The following is a 19,310-nucleotide window of genomic DNA, read 5'->3' as shown; positions in this document are numbered from 1 at the left end:
CTGATGCATAAGGAGAATAAAAAAAGTTGTTTGCAAAAAAATGATCCTACTATAGAAGGTGGCAGAAATGCGATTTTCACTAACGGTGTATGCATCGCTCCAAACCAAAAGTTCAAAAACAGCCTATGCTAAGCTTGAAACGCTAATACATCTTCGATATAAAACAAGTAAGCATTGCCTGCTGCATAGATCTCTTAACCCTATGAACCTCGTCCACAGTGTCATTGCAGATTGTTCGTTAGAGTTAAAATGGCTATTTCCTGCTTACAGGAGCAGGTGAGGCTAGAGAAGGGTGTATCAGCCCACCAACGGCATCTGGAGTGCGAGCGCTACCGGCTGCAAGAACAGCTCAAGCAGACAGAACAGGAAGTCTCCAGTCGCATTGAGAAAATGCTGGAAGAGAACTACAGGTGGGTCATCAAGATATCAATGCAGTAGGTGACAATTTAAAATGACTTGGCCTCTAATAAAATACAAATTAGATTTTGTCAATATTTGTGGTGGGAATTATATAAGAGAATGATTTGTTTCATAGCGACACAAGCCATGCGACCTTGAAATGCAGGGAGGAATGGTTCAAAGCTACAAGTCTATGGAGAATTTGGTCCAACAGTTCCTGAAGAGTTAATATGTTTAATATGACACTGTTAGTAGGTTTTGCACTTTTTACAGATTGAAGGGCTAGATAAAGATGAGTGATCCATGCTAGGCACACAAGGCATGCAGCTTGATTAAGGCATTCCCTTTATATATGTGCAGATGTTTGCCAGTTACGCAGATGCACAGTTTAAAGGTTCTTGAGTGTGTGCAAGGCCCTTGCAGTGCATTAATGACAAATCTCATTGCTGCAGTCTACAACAATGCAATATTAGTTAGAAATGGCAAATTACATTGCATCTTTTTATCACTGGTATCGGAGTTTGAGATCTCGTTGATGCGGAGGAAGCCGCTGATGAACTTTGAGTTTGTTTTTGTACAGCTTTGTTCATGTTTGCTTTGCAATAAAAGACATCTGGATACACTTCACACCTGATTTTGGCAATGTCATCACCAAAAGATTTAGGATACTAGCCTTTGCACTGATCTTGCTATTTGTCGTGGCAAGTTACTTATCCAACTAAGAATTCATTGTATTGAGCAGAGACTCAGAGGTTCCTCAGGTATCAATACTTCTTTTAAAGCTCTTGAAAGATTGTGCTTTGTTGCACATGGAGAATTAGCCCATCTATGTTGCCAGGATATGTCACTGTAAATGATTGTTAAGATGCTGGAAACAGCAAGCAATCTGTGGCTTTGTTCTTGATCATGCTCATTCAGAGGCTGGCCAAACTTTATGGAACCCTTCAGAATGATATGAACTGGAAAACAAGGGATTGTCTTGTTCCAGAATGAACTTCTTCCCCCCTAGGAGCTGTTTTTTTAAGCAATCACTGCTGTTCGAAGCAACTAAAGCAATGCTATTTGATCTTCTCTTTCTGTAACCATCCCATTGTATTTTCCAGACAAAAACAAAGCTCTGAAATTTTGAAGTCACTTGAAAGGGAGAGGTAAGGTAACAGTTATACAATTTACAATACATCTGGCTACAGTTGCTATGATGACCTCAGCAGGCGCATTTGTCTTCTGAATCTTCTTGAGTGACATGTCTTCTCCCTGATTACAGTTGTATTTATGATTATATCCTCCTTTTAGATTAAGGGAAATACACATACAAACTTCTATTTTTGTTCCATTCATGAAGTACTGTAGTAATAATTAAAGGTCAGAAAATAGGATGTTGTGCACCTCCTTGTGTTGCTTTTCAGGTCTTTCAGAATGCATTGGGACACTGTTGAGAGGAAAAGGCAGTAGGTGAATGGGAAACAGTGGTAAAGGTAGAGGGTTAGAGCTGGAGATAAGAATTGTGTCAATTCACAGTTGGAGATCGTGGGAGAAGGAGGAACAGGTGACCAATTTGTTTTTACATCATACGACATAACAAACAAGACCGCTGTCTGTTAACCTAGCACGATACAGTATAAAGTACAATCAACAATCAGTCCCCGCATCTAGTCTCTGAGACGTTCACCACCTGCCCCTAATCTTCTTATGTTAACGGGGGCAGCCCTGGCCTTCGTATATGGGTGGGCTACTAGGCTTAAGCATCTTGTGTACGTACAAATGCATCATGCTTTGGTAGAAAAACCATCCCTGCGATATTGATGGGCAAACCCTGGTGCTCTCCTACCCTAGGACAGCGTGGCCTAGCCTATCGGAGCACTAGCTTGACCCTCTAATTTGCAGGTGGCTGTTTTGATAAGTTGGTAGTGGTGTGGATCTGATGCCAGTTTGGTCATATTTGTAAACCGTTAGGCATATGTTGGAAGAAGCAGGAATATGTTAGACTGACAACTGAGTTTGGGGAAACAGGTAAGCTCGGCAGTGGAGTATCTGAATTTAAATTGCTGATGCTAGAACGCCATCTCTGTGCAAGAGATTCAGTTACTGAATCCTGGACTTTATAACTGGATTGGGATACAATCACAACCACCTACTCTGGAAAAAGGATATTTATACTCTGCATTCAGACTGGTTATAGCTTCTGCTCGTTAGGTAAATTCCAGCCAAGGCAGACTACTCCCTGCTTGAACATTAATCAAAACAACTCCAAGATTGTAGTACGGGACCACTCCAAAGATACCTGTTTCTGTACACGAGAAAGCTCAGCCGCTCTTTAGATGTCCTATAAACCAGCCCATTTTCCTCAAGCCTTGGTTTCATCAATGGACCCTGTGCACGTGTGCTCAAGTATGGAAATATAGTTCAAGTAGGCTCCCACCAATATATGACTATCATGTCAGGGGTCATGTTCATATTGGGTTGCAGATTTTATTCATGCAAACAATGCTGTTGTATGCTGTTTTATTCTGGATTCCTGCACACACTTATTAGGAGAGCTCCCCCCCATGCTTCCCTGTCTACCTATGCGACTTCAGCTGTTCCTCACAAAGAAAACATATTCCATGCCTGTATCTGCAGAAGAAAGAAGCTGTGTTGGCATAGCAGATATGCCCCTGCTATGCCTTTGTCACTTTTTAGCCATAGTAAGTGTGCAGTGAAGCCATTTTAAATACATGTGCTGGACACTGGTCAATACGAGTTCCCCAGCTACACGATGGCTTTGCTGAAAATAGGGATGTTTGGTATCAAACATCTTGTATTGATAAACCCTCACTGATGCTAGTGATGGATTTATTAACACATGCACTCAGAGGGCATCTTAGAGATATCCCCTAAAAACTTACCAACTGCAGATGGGCTCATGGGCTAGTTCTAACCAGCCTGCCACCAACAGATGAGATTCTGACCCCCAAGGGTGAGATCCTTTGCTCTCTGGAAGTCAGAGACAAAGCTTGCTCTGGGAGAGGTGTTTACACACCCCTCCCAACAGGATGTCCTGCAGATCTGCATTCCAAGGCAGGGAGTTTCAAGGAAGCGCACAGCCTATGGTATGCAGAACTGGCCTTCCTCGGAGGAGGATGCTGACCCCTCTGCCCTAGGACCCATCTGGCACCTGCACAGGTGGGAAAATTAACTATGCAGGAGGCATGTTGCATTTCCAGGCTGGACATAACCTTAGGGTTCGAGCCTGAAATTAACACAGCCTCAGGAATTCCGCAGTCTTGTTTGTGTTGGAATTTTAGAACTCTGGACAGGGTGATGCTCACTCCCCCACAGGAAGTGGTCATCTAGGAGCTGTAGTGACTCCAAGGGTAAGTAGCCCATTGGCTACTACCCTTCATTCCCCTTGATGCCTCCTAAGTTGAGTACTTAGGGAACCCCCTGGTACCAGATCTTCAGATTGTTGCTGGACACAAAAGAAGGAATGGACAAAAAGCCTGCTGACCCGAGAACCGAGGAGCACGACGGACTTGGCGGCAAGCCTGCCTGCTGCACCCGACCCTTGAGGAGCAACTGACCTGTCCTGCCGCTGCAGCATCCGAGTACCCGGGAGAGCTGCCAGTGCTTTGCAAATCACCAAGAAGAAGTCACTAGGAGCAGTGGGGCTGCTTCCCTTCATCTGCAGGCACCTAAAGAAACAACTGCGAGTACCATGACCACCAAAAACCTGACGTCGGACATCACCACTGCACCTGATTAGTCTAGCCCCAAGCGTAAGTGGGTCAACGGTGTCAGCGTAGTTTCCAAGCCCTCTAGAGTCAAAGCCTACCTTGACTTCGCCCACTGTGGACTTCCCGATGGCGTCTGCAGCCTGAATCATGAAGACCCCCCCTTCACCGCGATTGTCTCCCATGACAGAGACCTGACAGTCCACTGCACCCGGACGCCCCGGACCTAGGAGAAGAGGACCACTGCTGTCTCTACATCCCCTAGGCACATGAGACCCGAGAACACTTGTTGGTTCGGCCGTACTGGACCACCTGTCCATGCCTGCAGCCTGTTTCTGTAGGCCCCCTCCTCGCTACCGCCCCCGGTGACGTTAAACCCGACACTCAAAACCAGCCGGACGCCCAAGACCACTGGTGTCACTACGTCCCTCAGCATTGCAAGACCTGAACTCCCTTGGATGTTTACCCGGACTGTACTCTCAGTCCACCTCTGCAGCAATTTTGTGACTGAACAATCCCCATAGACTTACACGGCGCATCTGCCGCTGAAGTGAACCCGCAACCCCCCCCCAACTCCCATCTCCGCCCGAGGTGACCTGTGGTTGTGGCCTTGGACCTTGCCTCATACTCACCTTAAGTCCAGAAGATTGGTCTGGTACGATGCTGTACCATACCTGTTTGCAGTGCTTGTTCCTCCTCCGTAGGATAACATTGCTGCATCTGAAAAATGCACTGTCAACTTTTTCAATTCATAACTTGAAAAGTACTCACCTGAATCCGGTGATCTTGGTATCTAAATTTATATAAAAGTATGTGTTATTTTTTAAAAATTGTGTCAGATTTCTTTATTGAGTTTGTGTCTCACTTATTGTATGAGTGTGTGCCTTAATGCTTAGCACCACCCTCTGATATGCCTAACTGCTCGATCACACTACTCCAAAAGAGAGCATTTGGGGTGTAATTTGTGCCTCTGTGATACCTCTGGGGATTTCTTGGACTCTTTGCACAGTGTACCTCATTTTGGTCCACTATATGAAAAGCCAGCTTCCTACAACATCAAGCCACATAAAAGGTACAACTTAAAACACCATCATGTTCCATGTTGCAGAAACAAATCCCATTGATTACAACACATCATAGCAACCGCGACCCAAATCATATTATTAGCTGTGGTCTGAAGCCTGCACATGGCAAATTTTGAAATACAAATCTCAAGGCATGTGGTGCAAATATCCTCTAGCTGCTGCAGTGACTCGCTGGGATATCTTTTTCATTTAGCCACATATCACATTCAGCCACACATCACCACTCAACCAAGGCAGCCTTGAATACACTGTTGTGGCTTCTTGCAGTAAGGGCTGATAGTGGGTGTAGAAGATGTGTGTAACTATGGCTTTTCCACTTCCAAAATTGTGAAAAACAGATCAGATTAATTCTAAAAAAAAAAAAAAATTCCACCATTGGCTTGAACAGAGTTGTGCACACTCTTTCAAATTGATGCACAGATAAAAAGAAGCTGGTGGCCTAGAGAGACTGACTTGCCTGCTAGCAACATGAATATCTGAGGTTAGATCCACAACGTGGAGGCGGGTAGACGTGGCGTAGCAGCAGTAAAAGTCATTAAATTGGTTCCCATGTTAGTTTAAATAGGTCGGAATCAAGCAACACCAGATGAGAGAATGTTGAAAAAATGCCTCCAGAGCAGATAATCAGGCAGTCAGAGTATGACAACTGGGCTTAAAAAACCTGCTCCCTTTGTTGGCTCCCCTCTTCTTCCAATGGTGGCTGCCCACAAGGAGAAGATTCAAGAGGATTAAAGTTTAAAACCAAACAAAGTCTCTCCTCTCATTTAGGATCGCAGTTGCAGAACATGCACTATTAATGTCTGTTTTATACTGCACTGGAGCATTGGAGAAGAGTTTTTTTTAAAGTGTCCCCAAACTAATGTTCCTGAAAACGCCTTTGTCCTTGTTTCAAAGACCAACTATAGTCTATGTCCCTAACACTCTAAAGTTAGATTTTCCAGGTCCCACAAATATTTTAAAGTTTTAATTTGCATTTGTTTCTGTACCCGTTTCATCAATTTGAAAAGTTGATCATTTCCACTGTTCTGCCTTCCAAACTGTCGGAGAGTGCACAAATGACATTTCTTTAATGGTACTGCTAATAAAGTATTCCCAGGTCTGTCTGTTGTATGTGCAGCGCTACCTACAGCCCTTGAATTTGTAGGACGTCTCATTGTTTGATCATGCTCTGACTTAGTCCCCTAGTAGTTATGGCTAATTTTTCTGATATTTCTTAGAATAAAAATGGAACATCTCATGGCAATTACACAGGAAGAAACAGACAACCTGCATAGAAGAGACGTGGCTCGTAAGTACAGCTGCATAAGAGAAAGTATACTAATATTGTTGACACTTCTCGTTTATTAACAAAGTTTTCATAATTTTATTCAAATTGCTTTCTCTTCTGTTCTTGTTTTGTTCATGTTTATATGAAACGAGCACATAGGCACAAGAGGTGCTCAGATAGAAGGGAAAATCAGAAAATTAAACATGACTTGACCCACGGATCTCAGGATCCAGCATCAACTCTTTTTTGTGACTGATCAATAATTGTCAAAGGTCCAAAGCTAGCAGGCATTGGCAGACTAATAAAATACCAATATGGACGAGGACATAGTTTAGTTGTGAATGGCTTGTAATGCTTACGTTGTTACTATATTAACATGCAGCTCAGTGGCCTCGGTTTCATTAGGAGGTAGACAAGGATTTCGAGGCCTATGTAAAACTGCTATTTACTGCCTTACTCTAAAGGGGCACATTCAGCTTAGTTTCTAGCTTTACAACTCTTTATTACTTCTAGTGTGCCCCTGTGTTGTATTGATGGTGCCTACACTTCTTATGTCAAGCATTTCCACAGGTCAGAAGGATATAAGCTGAGTGAACTTGGCTACAGTGACCTTTCGTAAAGTGATCACCTTGGGTTTTGTAAGGCCCCCTGGATTGGAAAGTTAAAATGCAATCAGTCTAGCATTTGTGAAAGTTAGAGCTCTTGGCATTGTAAATGGCATTTTTTTTTTACTTTGTCTTTTTGTATTTTGTATGCTGTGGCGTGATATTTGCATAGTGCTATTGCCATTCGTTTGACCTTGCGGTGAAGGAGAACCAGAAAATGGGAAATGGGTTATCAGGGAGGGGAGACAAGAGTAATATGCTAACTGAGAAAAAAAGTAAGTAACAACATCCTGGAAAAAGCAAACACTCCTAGAGAATGCAAGATTAATTAAAGCATGTGAAATGTAAGCAGGAACAACATGGTTACGTTCACGCGTTTACACTTCTAATATGCTGGCTAAAAAAAACCTGCAACATTTACTGTGCATGAAGCGGGAAGGAATGCAATACCACAGGCTGTCCTTAGGTGTAGCTTGGGACCTTTTTTGGCCACAAAAGGTACTATGTTATTGTGACGCCAACACAGGGGAAAAAAAGCTTGTTTATTTTCCATTGGAATTTAAGAACCAAATGCTTTACTTTCTAATGCGCCCATGTAAAAATTTATGAAATGAAGCTGTGAGACGGACTGCTAAATTTCCATCAGTGAATAGGCTGCAAACAATGCCGGCTCTAGGGCAATCCAACAGGTGCCACCGAACCAGGTGTTGCCTTCAGATGGGGCGCTGTTTTTGTAAGTGTATTATAATTTTAAAGGCACCTGCTGTTGGAATGTCTTGCCACCAGCTATTTTCAGGCAACATAAAAATTTCAACATAACTCTGTGATTAATGTTCTTTCTGCAGAGAGATCAGAAATCTGTCTATTGGAAGTCTGGACTCTGTTGTAAGGTAGCGCAGAGTGGTAATGTGTCTGCTGCAAAGAATGGCGGTACGACCGGTGCCACTGCACTGGGTGTTGACTTCGGTGTGGATGCAGATTTTGCAGTGTATTATAATTTTAAAAGCACCTGCTATTGGCGTTTCTTGCCACCAGCTATTATCAGGCAACAATAAAAATGTCAACAAAACTCTGTGATTAATGTTCTTTCTGGAGAGAGATTGGAAATCTGTCAAGGGGAAGTTTTAACTCTATCATAAGGTAGCACAGAGGGTTACTGCATACGTTATGAAATAAAGCAAATGAGAGACAAATGCACAGAAGATGATTACTGTGTCGAAATTGTAGCAACATGAGCACCGACCGACTGGGAATTCCATCAATATAAGCACAGAATCGGAATCCCAGCTCAAAACAAAACATTCTGAAGCCAATAGTAAAACTGTTTCCAAATGTCTGAATTGCGTAGTGAAACAAAATAAACAATACAAGTAAAATATGAGCCAGCATTTGTAATCCTATGCAAAAGCAAACAGTCATGAAAGCAAATGGCTGAAAAAAACCTGGCACATTTAACGTTCTAATGTGCACAAAGCAGGGAAAGGGTGCAATACCACAGACTGTCCCTAGGTGTCCCTTGTGGCTTCTTTTGGCCACATAAGGTACTGCACCTTGCAATCGTGAATTGAACACATCCCCAGTGACTTTTGGGCACCATGCTGAAAAATTAAGTGCAGCGCCCGTTTTGTGAAAATTTGTACACTGTGCCCTCAGGTTATGAGGGAGGGGAGACGAGTAATATTCAGGCTGAAAAAAGCAAACACTCATAGAGAATGCTAGATTAAGTAAAGCGTGTCAAATGTAAGCAGGAACAACATGGTTACATTAGCTGAAAGCAAGCATGCTGTGGAAATGAAAAGGGAAGCTTCACCGAAAATGAGGAGGAAACTAAGAAAAAAAAAGTCCCCCAGAGAACAGATAAGCACAGCAAAGTGTAATTATACAGTAGTTAGTCCCTGCTCCCAAGGAGAAAAAGGAGGGACAAAGAGGCATGACTGACCACTAGCAAGCAAGGTTTTTTTAAATGACACTTAAACAAACAAATGAAATAACTTTAAGCCCACAGAAGTGTACAGGAAGCCGAACGCTTACGCTCAGCCTTAAAACTGGTTGTGGTATTTCAGACTTTGAATAGTCAGGGTGTTTGTTATATGCCCTCAAGCGCCCCTTTTTTTAAATTTTTTTTTTTTAACAAGTTTGTATGTTCAAGTCTGTTAACTCAGCATTCAAACTGCATTAGGCTTAAATGAGTGCTTCTTTAACACAAGAACTTGCTTTGTGTGTGCGTATTCTGTATAATATTTTCCTATTTTTTTGGTGTATGTGGAAATTGCCGCATAGCTTCTGCTCTGCACTGTTCATCTTGAGGGGATCTCTTTCACTTTTGCAGTGCTCATTGTTAATAACAACTGAGATAACATTTACCTTACAATGCAATCCTATTTGGGCTCCACTTTCCACACCGACAGACGCTCAAAAGAAGCATGTACCAATTCTCCCAACACTGCAAATGAAAGCATTGGGTTCAATTAATTGTTGTTAGTCGTACAACACTGAGGTTTGTCAAGAGGAGCCCTAACCAGGTCTGAAGAGATTCTGTGAATTTTTGGGTATACAAGTTCCCCTAAATTAGTATGGAGGGAAATACTGGGAGAGTGGGGACATGCTGCCAAAAAAGGTTGTGCTGCAAGTATGCAGGAAGTATTACAATGCTCGATAACAAGGCTGCTCAATAAGAATGCCACCAGTAAAAATAGGGAGATTTGGCCAACCAATTAAGGATGTGTCATAAACAGTGTTTGTTTTTATATGTTCCATTCATTCTAATAATATTCTTTATCTCCGAGTTATCCGTTGTTATTATGATAATTCTAATACCTGATGTATGTTAGATTAGACAGAAAAATCCAATAATAGTTTTGCATTGACAGTCCTATTTTGAGCATTTAAGCAGTTTCAGGTGTGCAACGAGGTTTGTGATTCTGTCTGTGAACACAATTGAATTCATGAAAACAAGCTGTTCTGAAGGAGTTTTTAGTTCTTGTATACACCACCAGGGTCTGCCAGTTCTGCCCATTGTATATTAATCTCAATATATTAATCAGTGCTTCACACATCATTATTATTTTTATATTTTATTGTTAGAATTTCTTAACAGTGTCTCTATTTGAAAAAGTGTTAATCAAAACACTAAATTATGATTCTAATTAACACGCAGTTTTTATGCATGAATTTGTCAATGACCCCATTTCATTTTGCACCATATAATAGTCCTTTGACAGGGGCAATCTTGTTATTGTGTTCAGTCTAGGAAAATTGAAAATCCTGAATTTCAGTTGGTTTTTTTGAGACCGTTATCAAGACATGGAGGACAGCATTTGTGATTCTACTTCGAGATCCTCCATTACTTTGACTCTTCAGAGTCTTCTTCAAGGCTCAGTGAATTTTCTTAGTGTCTCCAAGCCCGAGGCGTTCAATAGACAGACAGGCCTTTACGCTAGCCATGTTGTGTAGTTTCCTGTTCCTGGAGCTTTGCCTCATCGGAGACCTTCCACCTCTTGTCAATCTTCATACTCAAGTAGTCAGGGCAGCGCTGGTATCATTCCAATGTTAATTGATGGAATGTTCGACCAGAACATGAGAACCAGAGTCAGAAAACTTCTTGCTTCTTCAAGTGTGGTTCATATTTGTAACTTACTAAAGGCTTTGCTTAAGAGTGGAGTAGATGCACATGTAACAGATGATTGTAGGCATAGAAATGGTTTAAGTGAAGTTAGTCCAAGTTCTTTCATCACTTTTATTGTTGTTAAAGAGGAGTTACACTTATATAAAATTAGTACTTGCATAATGTGTTGTATGCATTGGTAAAAAGATGTAAATGCAACCTTTTATACTTTGTATAAGTAGGAAGAAACATTTGAGAGTATTCTGCCTGGCTTGAACATCACTTGCAAGGTGCCAGCGTTCCCTTTAGTGGTCCACTCTGGTGCAGTTGGAGTTTAACCTAAAATGAATTAACCTCATTGCCTTCTTCTAGAAAACATTCAGATGCAGTTTCTTCCAGATCCAACATTAGTCTACGTTTTCCCCTTCTCATAAGAATTGACAATAATCACCTGACTTTTCTTTCTCAGATGCCATGCAGCAGATGTTGGCAGAGAGTTATAACAACAGGCTCATCCAGATGACGTACGAATCCCGCCGGCAAGAGATGGTCAACCAAGCCTACTCTAGGTAAGAAGGCTGATACAGCCTATCCTCAGTTACAGCCTTTTATGACAACTGTAATTCCAGCTATTTACAGTGAGACATGATCACAAGTGTTCCTTTGTCACAAAAAGCTCAATAACCTTGAACTCAAAAGAAACATTAAAAAACTTTGAAACAACTGATTTTTTTGAGGTTCTAAAGTGACTCATTAACGATTGCAGTGTATTGAAAAAGTGCAAAGTACATTTGTCTTAAACAGTAGCAACTATACTTTGTTCCCATCAGCAAATTATGGGCCTCATTACGGCCCTGGCGGCCGCCGGAACACCGGCGGTAACACCGCCAACAGGCTGGCAGTGTACCAGCAGTGTAGTATGACCGTGGCGCATTAGCCACGGCCATACCGCTGGCCCCTCCAACTGACCGCCAGGAGGTCATAATCCCCAACTGCCAGCCTTTCCATGGTGGTAAACACCACCATGGAAAGGCTGGCGGTAAAGGGGACTCAGGTACCCCTGGGGGCCCCTGCACTGCCCATGCAATTGGCATGGGCAGTGCAGGGGCCCCCAGGCACAGCCCCATCGCGCATTTCACTGCCTGAATTTCTGGCAGTGAAATGCGCGACGGGTGTTGCTGCACATCAACATTGCTGCCGGCTCTATTATGAGCCGGCTCCAATGTTGATGTGACTTTTCCGCTGGGCCCGTGGATGGAAACACTGTTTCTGTCCGCTGGCCCAGCGGAAAAGTCATAACAGGGAGCCACATATACTGCCAGCACTGGCGGTATAGTGGCCCCCACAGCTTTGGCGGTCTTTTAGTGAGACCGCCGAAATCGTAATGAGGGCCTATGTGTCCAAGGAAGCACTCCATGCACAGCTGTCAAGTAATTATGCTGCTGGAAAAATTTTGCTTGTCTAATACACTGCATATCAGTGGAATAGCTGTCCATAATAATCTTGTCCAGGAAGGGAGGAGGGGCGTGGCTGGCAGGGTCTCAAGATAGCTGCATAGGCTTCGGCTTTGCACTTGGTTCCACTTTGTTTTGCCCTATACTACATCCTGTGAAAGCCTGGTGTATCCTGGAACAGCTTGCAGTGAGGGTGAAAACACCATTCCATGGATGCTGTGGTCAGCGAAGTTGATCAACCCCATGTCTCCATGGATCTTCAATAGATCTCCCCTTCTGGATCTCTCTCACTCATCCAGGTCCCCTTGCAGTGGTACATGGAACTGATGGCAATGATCCCATGAAGGCCAACTCCCCATGGTGAGAGGAGGGCTCAGCAAGTATGCATCGGGTCCATCTGTGACACACAGAGAGATGTATGCGCTTGTGCAAATGTGCTCATAGCCACAGCTTAACCAGGGCCAAGGTGTTTGTTGAATTTGAAGATTTTATGCTGATGCCTTGTGAAGGTAAATGGTAGTGCCCCTCACTGAAGGAGCCCTAGCGCTGATTATGGAACTCTTATGGGACTGGATACTGGTAGTCCCAGAGGAGGCACCTGGGTCTCTGAAGGAGAGTTCACATCTTGGTTTGTCCTCTTGGCTCCCAAACCGAGGAGTTATAACTTGACAGATGAGAAGAAGTGGAGGGAGGAATGCTGTGCACAATAAGCAGCACAGATATTTACTGAGAGGCTCTTGCAAAATAGGTGACACACATAATGGTAGAAAGGCCCTGATACACCCTGTCTGCAATTTACATTCCAATTTAGCTGAGAAAAACTAACATTGAGGAAGCAGTGGAGGCAATAAAGCGGAAGCCTCTGTTTTGTGATGTTATTTCCATTTGTATAGAATGACTGTTAACCTTCAGGGCCTTCCTGGCACAAAAAAACTCACAAAACAGAAAGAGGTCTGATTAACTCTATTGGATAGCTAAGTGTAAAATTGTTTCTTAAAGTATTTCTACCAGTTTTAAGCAGTTGGGTTTCATTTAGGCTGCAATAGATGACATATGAGAATGGAATTTGGATTGAGTCTCTGCATAGTTGCTTGAGGTGGAAACAATGATTTCTATATCTAGAATTCAAAATGCTAAATCTACAAATACATTTTTTAATAAAATTCTCACTGAATTTCATGATTCTAAGTGCACGGAAGGACTCATCCCATCACTCAAGAATTCACAGACAAACCGGCAAATCATTACACAACCAAAGCAGACATGTTGGACTCCTATTTAAAACAAAGGAAAACCACCAGCACCAACACGTTTCCAAAAAACTCCTCCAAGAGGAAGCCAACTCATCCTCTTCACTCCTTTAAACAAATATCACAAATTGGATTTATGGATCTGGTAAAAGCAAGCGTTTCTCCTGACTACCCTTCAGACCCTTGTCCACCACACATTTTTAAGAACATTCTTTTATCTACCTCTGCTGCCACACCAGAAAGAAGAATCATCATTAATTCTTTAACTATGGGAATCTTTCTAGACGACCTAAAAAAGGCATACTTATGCCCATTACTAAAGAAAGCAATCCTGGACCCGCATGACCCCAACAACTACAAACCTGCTACAAATGGATCTTTCTTTCAGACTACTGAACTTGATTCCCCCCAGGAAAAGGCACAGAATCTTCCCTCATTGCCATCTGTGATAACCTTAAAAACACAGTAGACCACAATGTAGTTGCTGCACTGGTTCTCATGGACCTCTTAGTTGCCTTTGATACAGTTGACCATGACACCCTAACACAAAGACTCTACAAAGCCAGCATAGAGGGGACTGCTCTTTACTGGATCACACCCTACCTTCAAAACAGAACATACTCCGCCTTTCTCATCCAAACCGTATTTCACAAAAGCAGGGGTCCCTCAAGGCTCAATCAACTTACCCATGCTTTTCAGCAGCTACATGAAGACATTACCTGCAATGATCAATTAATTTCAGCTCACATGCTACAGCTATGCAAATGACACACAAATACCCCTTAAACTGGAATGCCCTGGAGGCATTGGAAACTTACAAATCTTCAGTTGCCTCAGAGCCGTTAATCAGTGGATGACATGAAGCCATCTCAAACTGAATGCCGCCAAAACAGAAATACATCTTTTGTGGTGACTGGAAATATTATGACCCACTCTGTGCCTGGCCTGACCACCTCCTAAAGTACCAAAGGAAGTAAGAAACCTTGGAATTACCATGGACTCCAAGTTAACAATGAATGCCCAAGTGGACAAATTACCAAGATCAAGGTTCATCACCATGAAAACTCTGCAATGCATCTTCCCCCACCTGGAATTTCCACACAAGAACCAGGCTACTATCTCTTTTATACTGTCTAAACTAGATTATGACAATGGCCTCTACCATGGTTCATCTCTATCTACTATGAAAAGATTACAACAGATTCAGAACTCTGCTTCCAGACCTCATACATATAAAGCCACAAGCCTAAATCTCCCCTGCTTTGAGGGCCCTACATTGCTTACCGGTTGCCAGAAGATCCAGGGATACCGATCTTGTCTTCAGAAAACTACTCAAGAGTTGGCTGTTTCCCACATAACCACTTATTCCTATGTATGTTAACATTTATAATTGGATTATATGTATATATGTGTATTTCTTTGTACAAATATGTATAATAATAACAGTTTTTTTCTTAAAATATATACATATTCCTTAGGCCTGCTTAAGAAATGTATATATTACTCATGGTTAAATATATATTTATGTGTGTGTGTGTGTGTGTGTGTGTGTGTGTGCTATTCTATGCTTAACATGTTCATAGGTCATTGCATAGCTTCTATAAATGTTATTTGTTTAGATGGTTATGAGGCTCTGTTTTGTTTAGCTATCACAATAGGTAAATATCCTACCTATTTATCTACAAGGATTTCACTATTGAAATATCGAGCAAAAGATAAAAATGTTATAAAAAGTACACAAATAAATTAACTTCAAATGCTGCAACACTTGACAGTCTGTGTTTATCCGATACAACTTCATAAATCTCTACATATATTATCTTTCTTTCACATATATTCCTATTCTGTGTAATGATGTATCTATATATTTATTACTTTAGTGCTAATGTACAAGACAAAAAAAGGTAAACAAAAAAAACACTCTCCAATGCACTACGCTGTCTCCCCCTATACCTCTATCAGTCCATCCTCTATCTCCACTCTCTGACTCTTCCTAAACCTCAGTCTACTACTATGATCTCCAAAACAACCCTTCCTATACTCTTCCCTCCTCTATCCTTCCTGGCTCACCCCATACTTCAGTTTACTACTATGCTCCCCCAAACAACCCTACTAAATTCCCCCTCCTGTATCTTTCATTTGACTCCTCTAAAACCTCATTTTACTACTCTAATCTCCCTATTGCCTTTCTACAGATTCTTCTCTCCTCCATCTCTCTTTTACCCACACCAAACCTCATCTTATTACTATGATCTCCCAATTAACACTTTCTGGATTCCTCCCTCTTCTATCCCTCCATTATTCTATTCATTCCAACTAACAGCCTCATCGTATTTGAGTCCATTGTGGACCACTGTGCTCTATAGACAGAGATACTATATGCAAAAGGAATCCCTTTGCTGGTCATTGCAGTTGGTCAGGGTGATAAACAGTGGTTGGTCAGATTTTCTTTTGTAATTTGTGCTCCATGCTGTGGCTTATCCTTTTGTTTTAGCTAGTAAACACATGTAAGTCATAAATTATGTGCTGGGAAACCTAGTGTAAGAGGCTGGCTTAGTTTATGGTGTACACCTATGGTGGGACACCCTACACTGACTCCAGGCAACACATAATGATAGTGTTCAGGTATCCAGATAGCAAGAGCTTTCTAGGGATAGCTGGGGTGAGCAGCTAAAGCTTAGCTAGGAGGAGTGTAAAGCACTTGAAATACAACAATAGCCAGTCAGCAACTGTACACAGGAAAGAACCACACCAAGAGTTGCAAAAATAAAGGTTTCTTTATTGCAACACTAAAGACTATACTGATGTTAGTATATCTCCACTTGGAGATATCTCCACACAAAATATACACTTGGAAACTATCAGAAATAGCATAGAAATACATGGGGGCTTATTGGAGGGGGGGGGGACCAAACCACATACTGAGAAAGTGATATAAGAATGGAGGTGCCCAACCAAGGTAAGTGTGGTAGGATCCCAGGGTCAGGGGGAGTAAGAAAATACCAGAGGTGAGTAAACGTAATCCCACAGGTGCCCAGGTGCAGAGTTGTTATGGAGCTGGGTGTCCCATAGGCTAATCGTTGGATTTTTATGGATTTGGGACCCTTCTCAGTGGACCCCTAGGAAACATGTTGGCACAAAGAAGGTTGGAGAGTGCCCCCACCCGTGGATACCCAGAAGACCGGAGAACCTACACCAGGGAACCCAGGTGCAAAGGAGTGAAGTGGGGTCGGAAACCCTCGTTGGAGTCAATGGAAGCCTCGGTTGTCCTGAAAAAGAAGGGGACAGTGTCTAGATCACTCGGAGATGTCCAAGTGGTCCAGGTAGGCAATGCCCACCCTATTGGAGGTGAAGTTCCTGCAGGACGATGAAGGAAGAAGTCCAGCTGCGGCATCCAAGAGGATGCAGGAGATCCTTGGAGTCAGCCACAAGCTGTCCCACGTCAGTTGCCGGAGTGAAGGAGGGTCAGTGACCAGCAGGGCCACCACAAGCCTTGGCAAATAGTAGTTGCAAGGTAAGTTCTAGGTTCTTGAGGACCAGCAAGGTCCTAGTGACTCAAACCTTGGAAGAGAGTCAGGACAAGTCTTCAGCAGGAAGAAAAGCCAGCCGGAGTCGATGGAGCCCTCATGAGTGACCCCTGGCAGCAGGCACAGGTAGTCGCAGGGAGGCCTGTACAGCACAATACAGGATTCCCACGTCGCAGGAGCTGCAGAGTGAAGGCTGATCTTGGAGTTCCAGAGTGCTGGAGGCTGGGCCTTTTAGGAGCCTCCAGTTCTCCTCTGAGGAGGAGCAAACAAGCCTTGGCAAGAGCAACAGTCTCGCAGTGCACAGGGGTTACGTTCCAGTGGCTGCAGCAGGGGCCCACAGTCTCCCAAGTGGATCAGAAGACAAGAAGGACCCGAATAGGACTGCAGAACCACCACCTGTATTGCAGAACCTTTCGATTTCTGTGGGATAGCAGGATCCACCAGCCGGTCATCGTTGTCTTGGGTACCTGCAGATGCAGAAGAGTGACTCCACACTCTTCTTGCTTCTTGGATGCAAACAGAGTCCTTGTAACCCTGGAGAATGCACAGCCACGGATGTTGAAGAAATCTTGCAGGAGCTGGAGAAACAATGTTGCATTGTGAGCCCTCCACACTGGATACAGTCTTGTTTCAGTTCCAAAGCAGACCAGCAGTGGTTCCGGAGGCCAGGCGCAGAAGAGTCTTTGCAGAGAGTTCCTGGTGTAGAGTTTTGCTTGACAAATATGAGGACCCTCCCTTGGGGAAGCCCTTAAGTAACCCTAAAAGGGAATTGGCCACTCTCTGTGGTGGGGGTTCAGGGACGTCATTTACCTGGTCTAACCAGTCAGATGCTCACAGGGGCCTCTGCCGACCTTGTTTCCAAGATGGCATAATCAACCGGCCACCTTGCAGAGCTCCGTGCACTTCTCTGGGGGAGAAGCTGGACGAGGGGGTGGTCACTCCCCTGTCCTTTTTGTGGTTTCATGGGAACCGGGAGTTCCTGAACTGGTGCAAACCGGGTTATGCAAGAAAGGCACCAAATGTAGGAAATGCAGGAAATCCTTTGTTCCGCCTTCCCCTGCCTGAGTTAACCTCACCAGTAGGAGGGTAGAACAGTGTCTGGGGTCAGCAGCGGCGTGGACTGGCAGCCAGCCCCTGGAAGGCTGCACAGAAAGAACTGGGGGCTCCCCTAAGGAACCCCCAGATTACATGGGATCATGCAACTAGCACAGGAATTGGTGTAGTTGCATGATTCCAACATATTTGATACCAAATATGCCTAGGTTCAGAGAAGCCATTATGTACTTGGACCGCTTGTGTTGACCAATGTCCACTGTATACCTTAGGATGGCTTCCCGCACTTACAAAGCCCAGAGAATGGAGTCAAGGGTTTGAAGGGGTACCCTGCTCAGGCAGGGGCACCCTCACACTTAGAGACATGCACCAAAAGGGTGAATTACATTATCTAAGTGCAGTGACCAGGATATAAGGCATATCTTAAGTGAAAGGTGCATGCACAGTTTTACACAAGCTGCAGTGGCAGGCCTGCAGACACAGTTTGCACAGCTCCCATGGGTTACACAATACATGCTGCAGCCCATGAGGGTCCCCTGGTGTCCTATATACTAGGATCTCACATCGGTGCACCAGTATGCCAATTGTGGGGTGAAAAAGCTTACCAGCAACCAAATCTATAGGAGAGATGACAGCCACTGCGGTCCTGGTTAGCAGGATCCAAGTGTACTACAGTCTAAACACCAGGCAAAAAGTAAGGGTGACTATGTCAGAAAGATCTACTTTCCTACACCTAGCGCCCTCTCTGTTCTCACCAGATTCCATGTGCCTTCATTCAAAATATCAGAAATAACACCATTGCTCCCATTTTGTATTCAGATGCAGCTAAGTATTCCAGGTTGCTTGTTGTATAAATGTAGCTGCTACTCTGTGATCCTGAGGCTCTTTTCCGTAGTAGCAGGTTAGTGCATTGTGTAAATTGGCATGATGTTCACTTAGGCCAGGAGGCTGTTCAATTTACCACAGAGCCAGAGGCTGAAGTGGATTGTTTTTCATTTAAAAAAAGAAAAACATATAATCATTCATACCGCCCATCTTCACTAACCCTGTACATAATAATCCAATAAGCCTTATTGAAAACATGCTGTCAATTTGCTTTCACTCCCTGGAGCTGCACAGTATGCTTACATTATCAGTCTCTGGTGCTGCACCCTATGCTCACATGATCAGTTGCCTTTTTTGCTGTAACTGTTTTATTTTGAAGCAGTTTACACCAAAAACAGGAGGATATTACATCAGAGTAATTAAATTTTCATTAAGTGAGTAAACATATGTGCCAGGAAAGAAAATTCCTTCAATGCTTATTGATTTCATATCACATATGGCTTTGTCCTTGAATTCTCAGTTTATTAAAGC

The 19,310-nt window shown here is 43.2% G+C and overlaps 1 protein-coding gene across 1 annotated transcript in view; it reads left to right on the top strand.

Annotated features, from left to right (window-relative positions):
• LRSAM1 (leucine rich repeat and sterile alpha motif containing 1) overlaps window positions 1-19,310 on the top strand; it is a 233,945-nt gene that overhangs the window by 110,323 nt on the left and 104,312 nt on the right. The window contains exons 13-16 of the mRNA XM_069241372.1: window positions 271-410; window positions 1,503-1,547; window positions 6,412-6,482; window positions 11,140-11,239. Coding sequence (XP_069097473.1) covers window positions 271-410; window positions 1,503-1,547; window positions 6,412-6,482; window positions 11,140-11,239 — 356 coding nt within the window. The remainder of the gene's footprint in view (window positions 1-270; window positions 411-1,502; window positions 1,548-6,411; window positions 6,483-11,139; window positions 11,240-19,310) is intronic.

This window comes from Pleurodeles waltl, chromosome 6 (genome assembly GCF_031143425.1).
Source record: "Pleurodeles waltl isolate 20211129_DDA chromosome 6, aPleWal1.hap1.20221129, whole genome shotgun sequence".
Lineage (NCBI taxonomy): Eukaryota > Metazoa > Chordata > Amphibia > Caudata > Salamandridae > Pleurodeles > Pleurodeles waltl.
The sequence above is the reverse complement of the archived record's forward strand: the minus strand, read 5'-3'. Positions and strand labels throughout refer to the sequence as shown.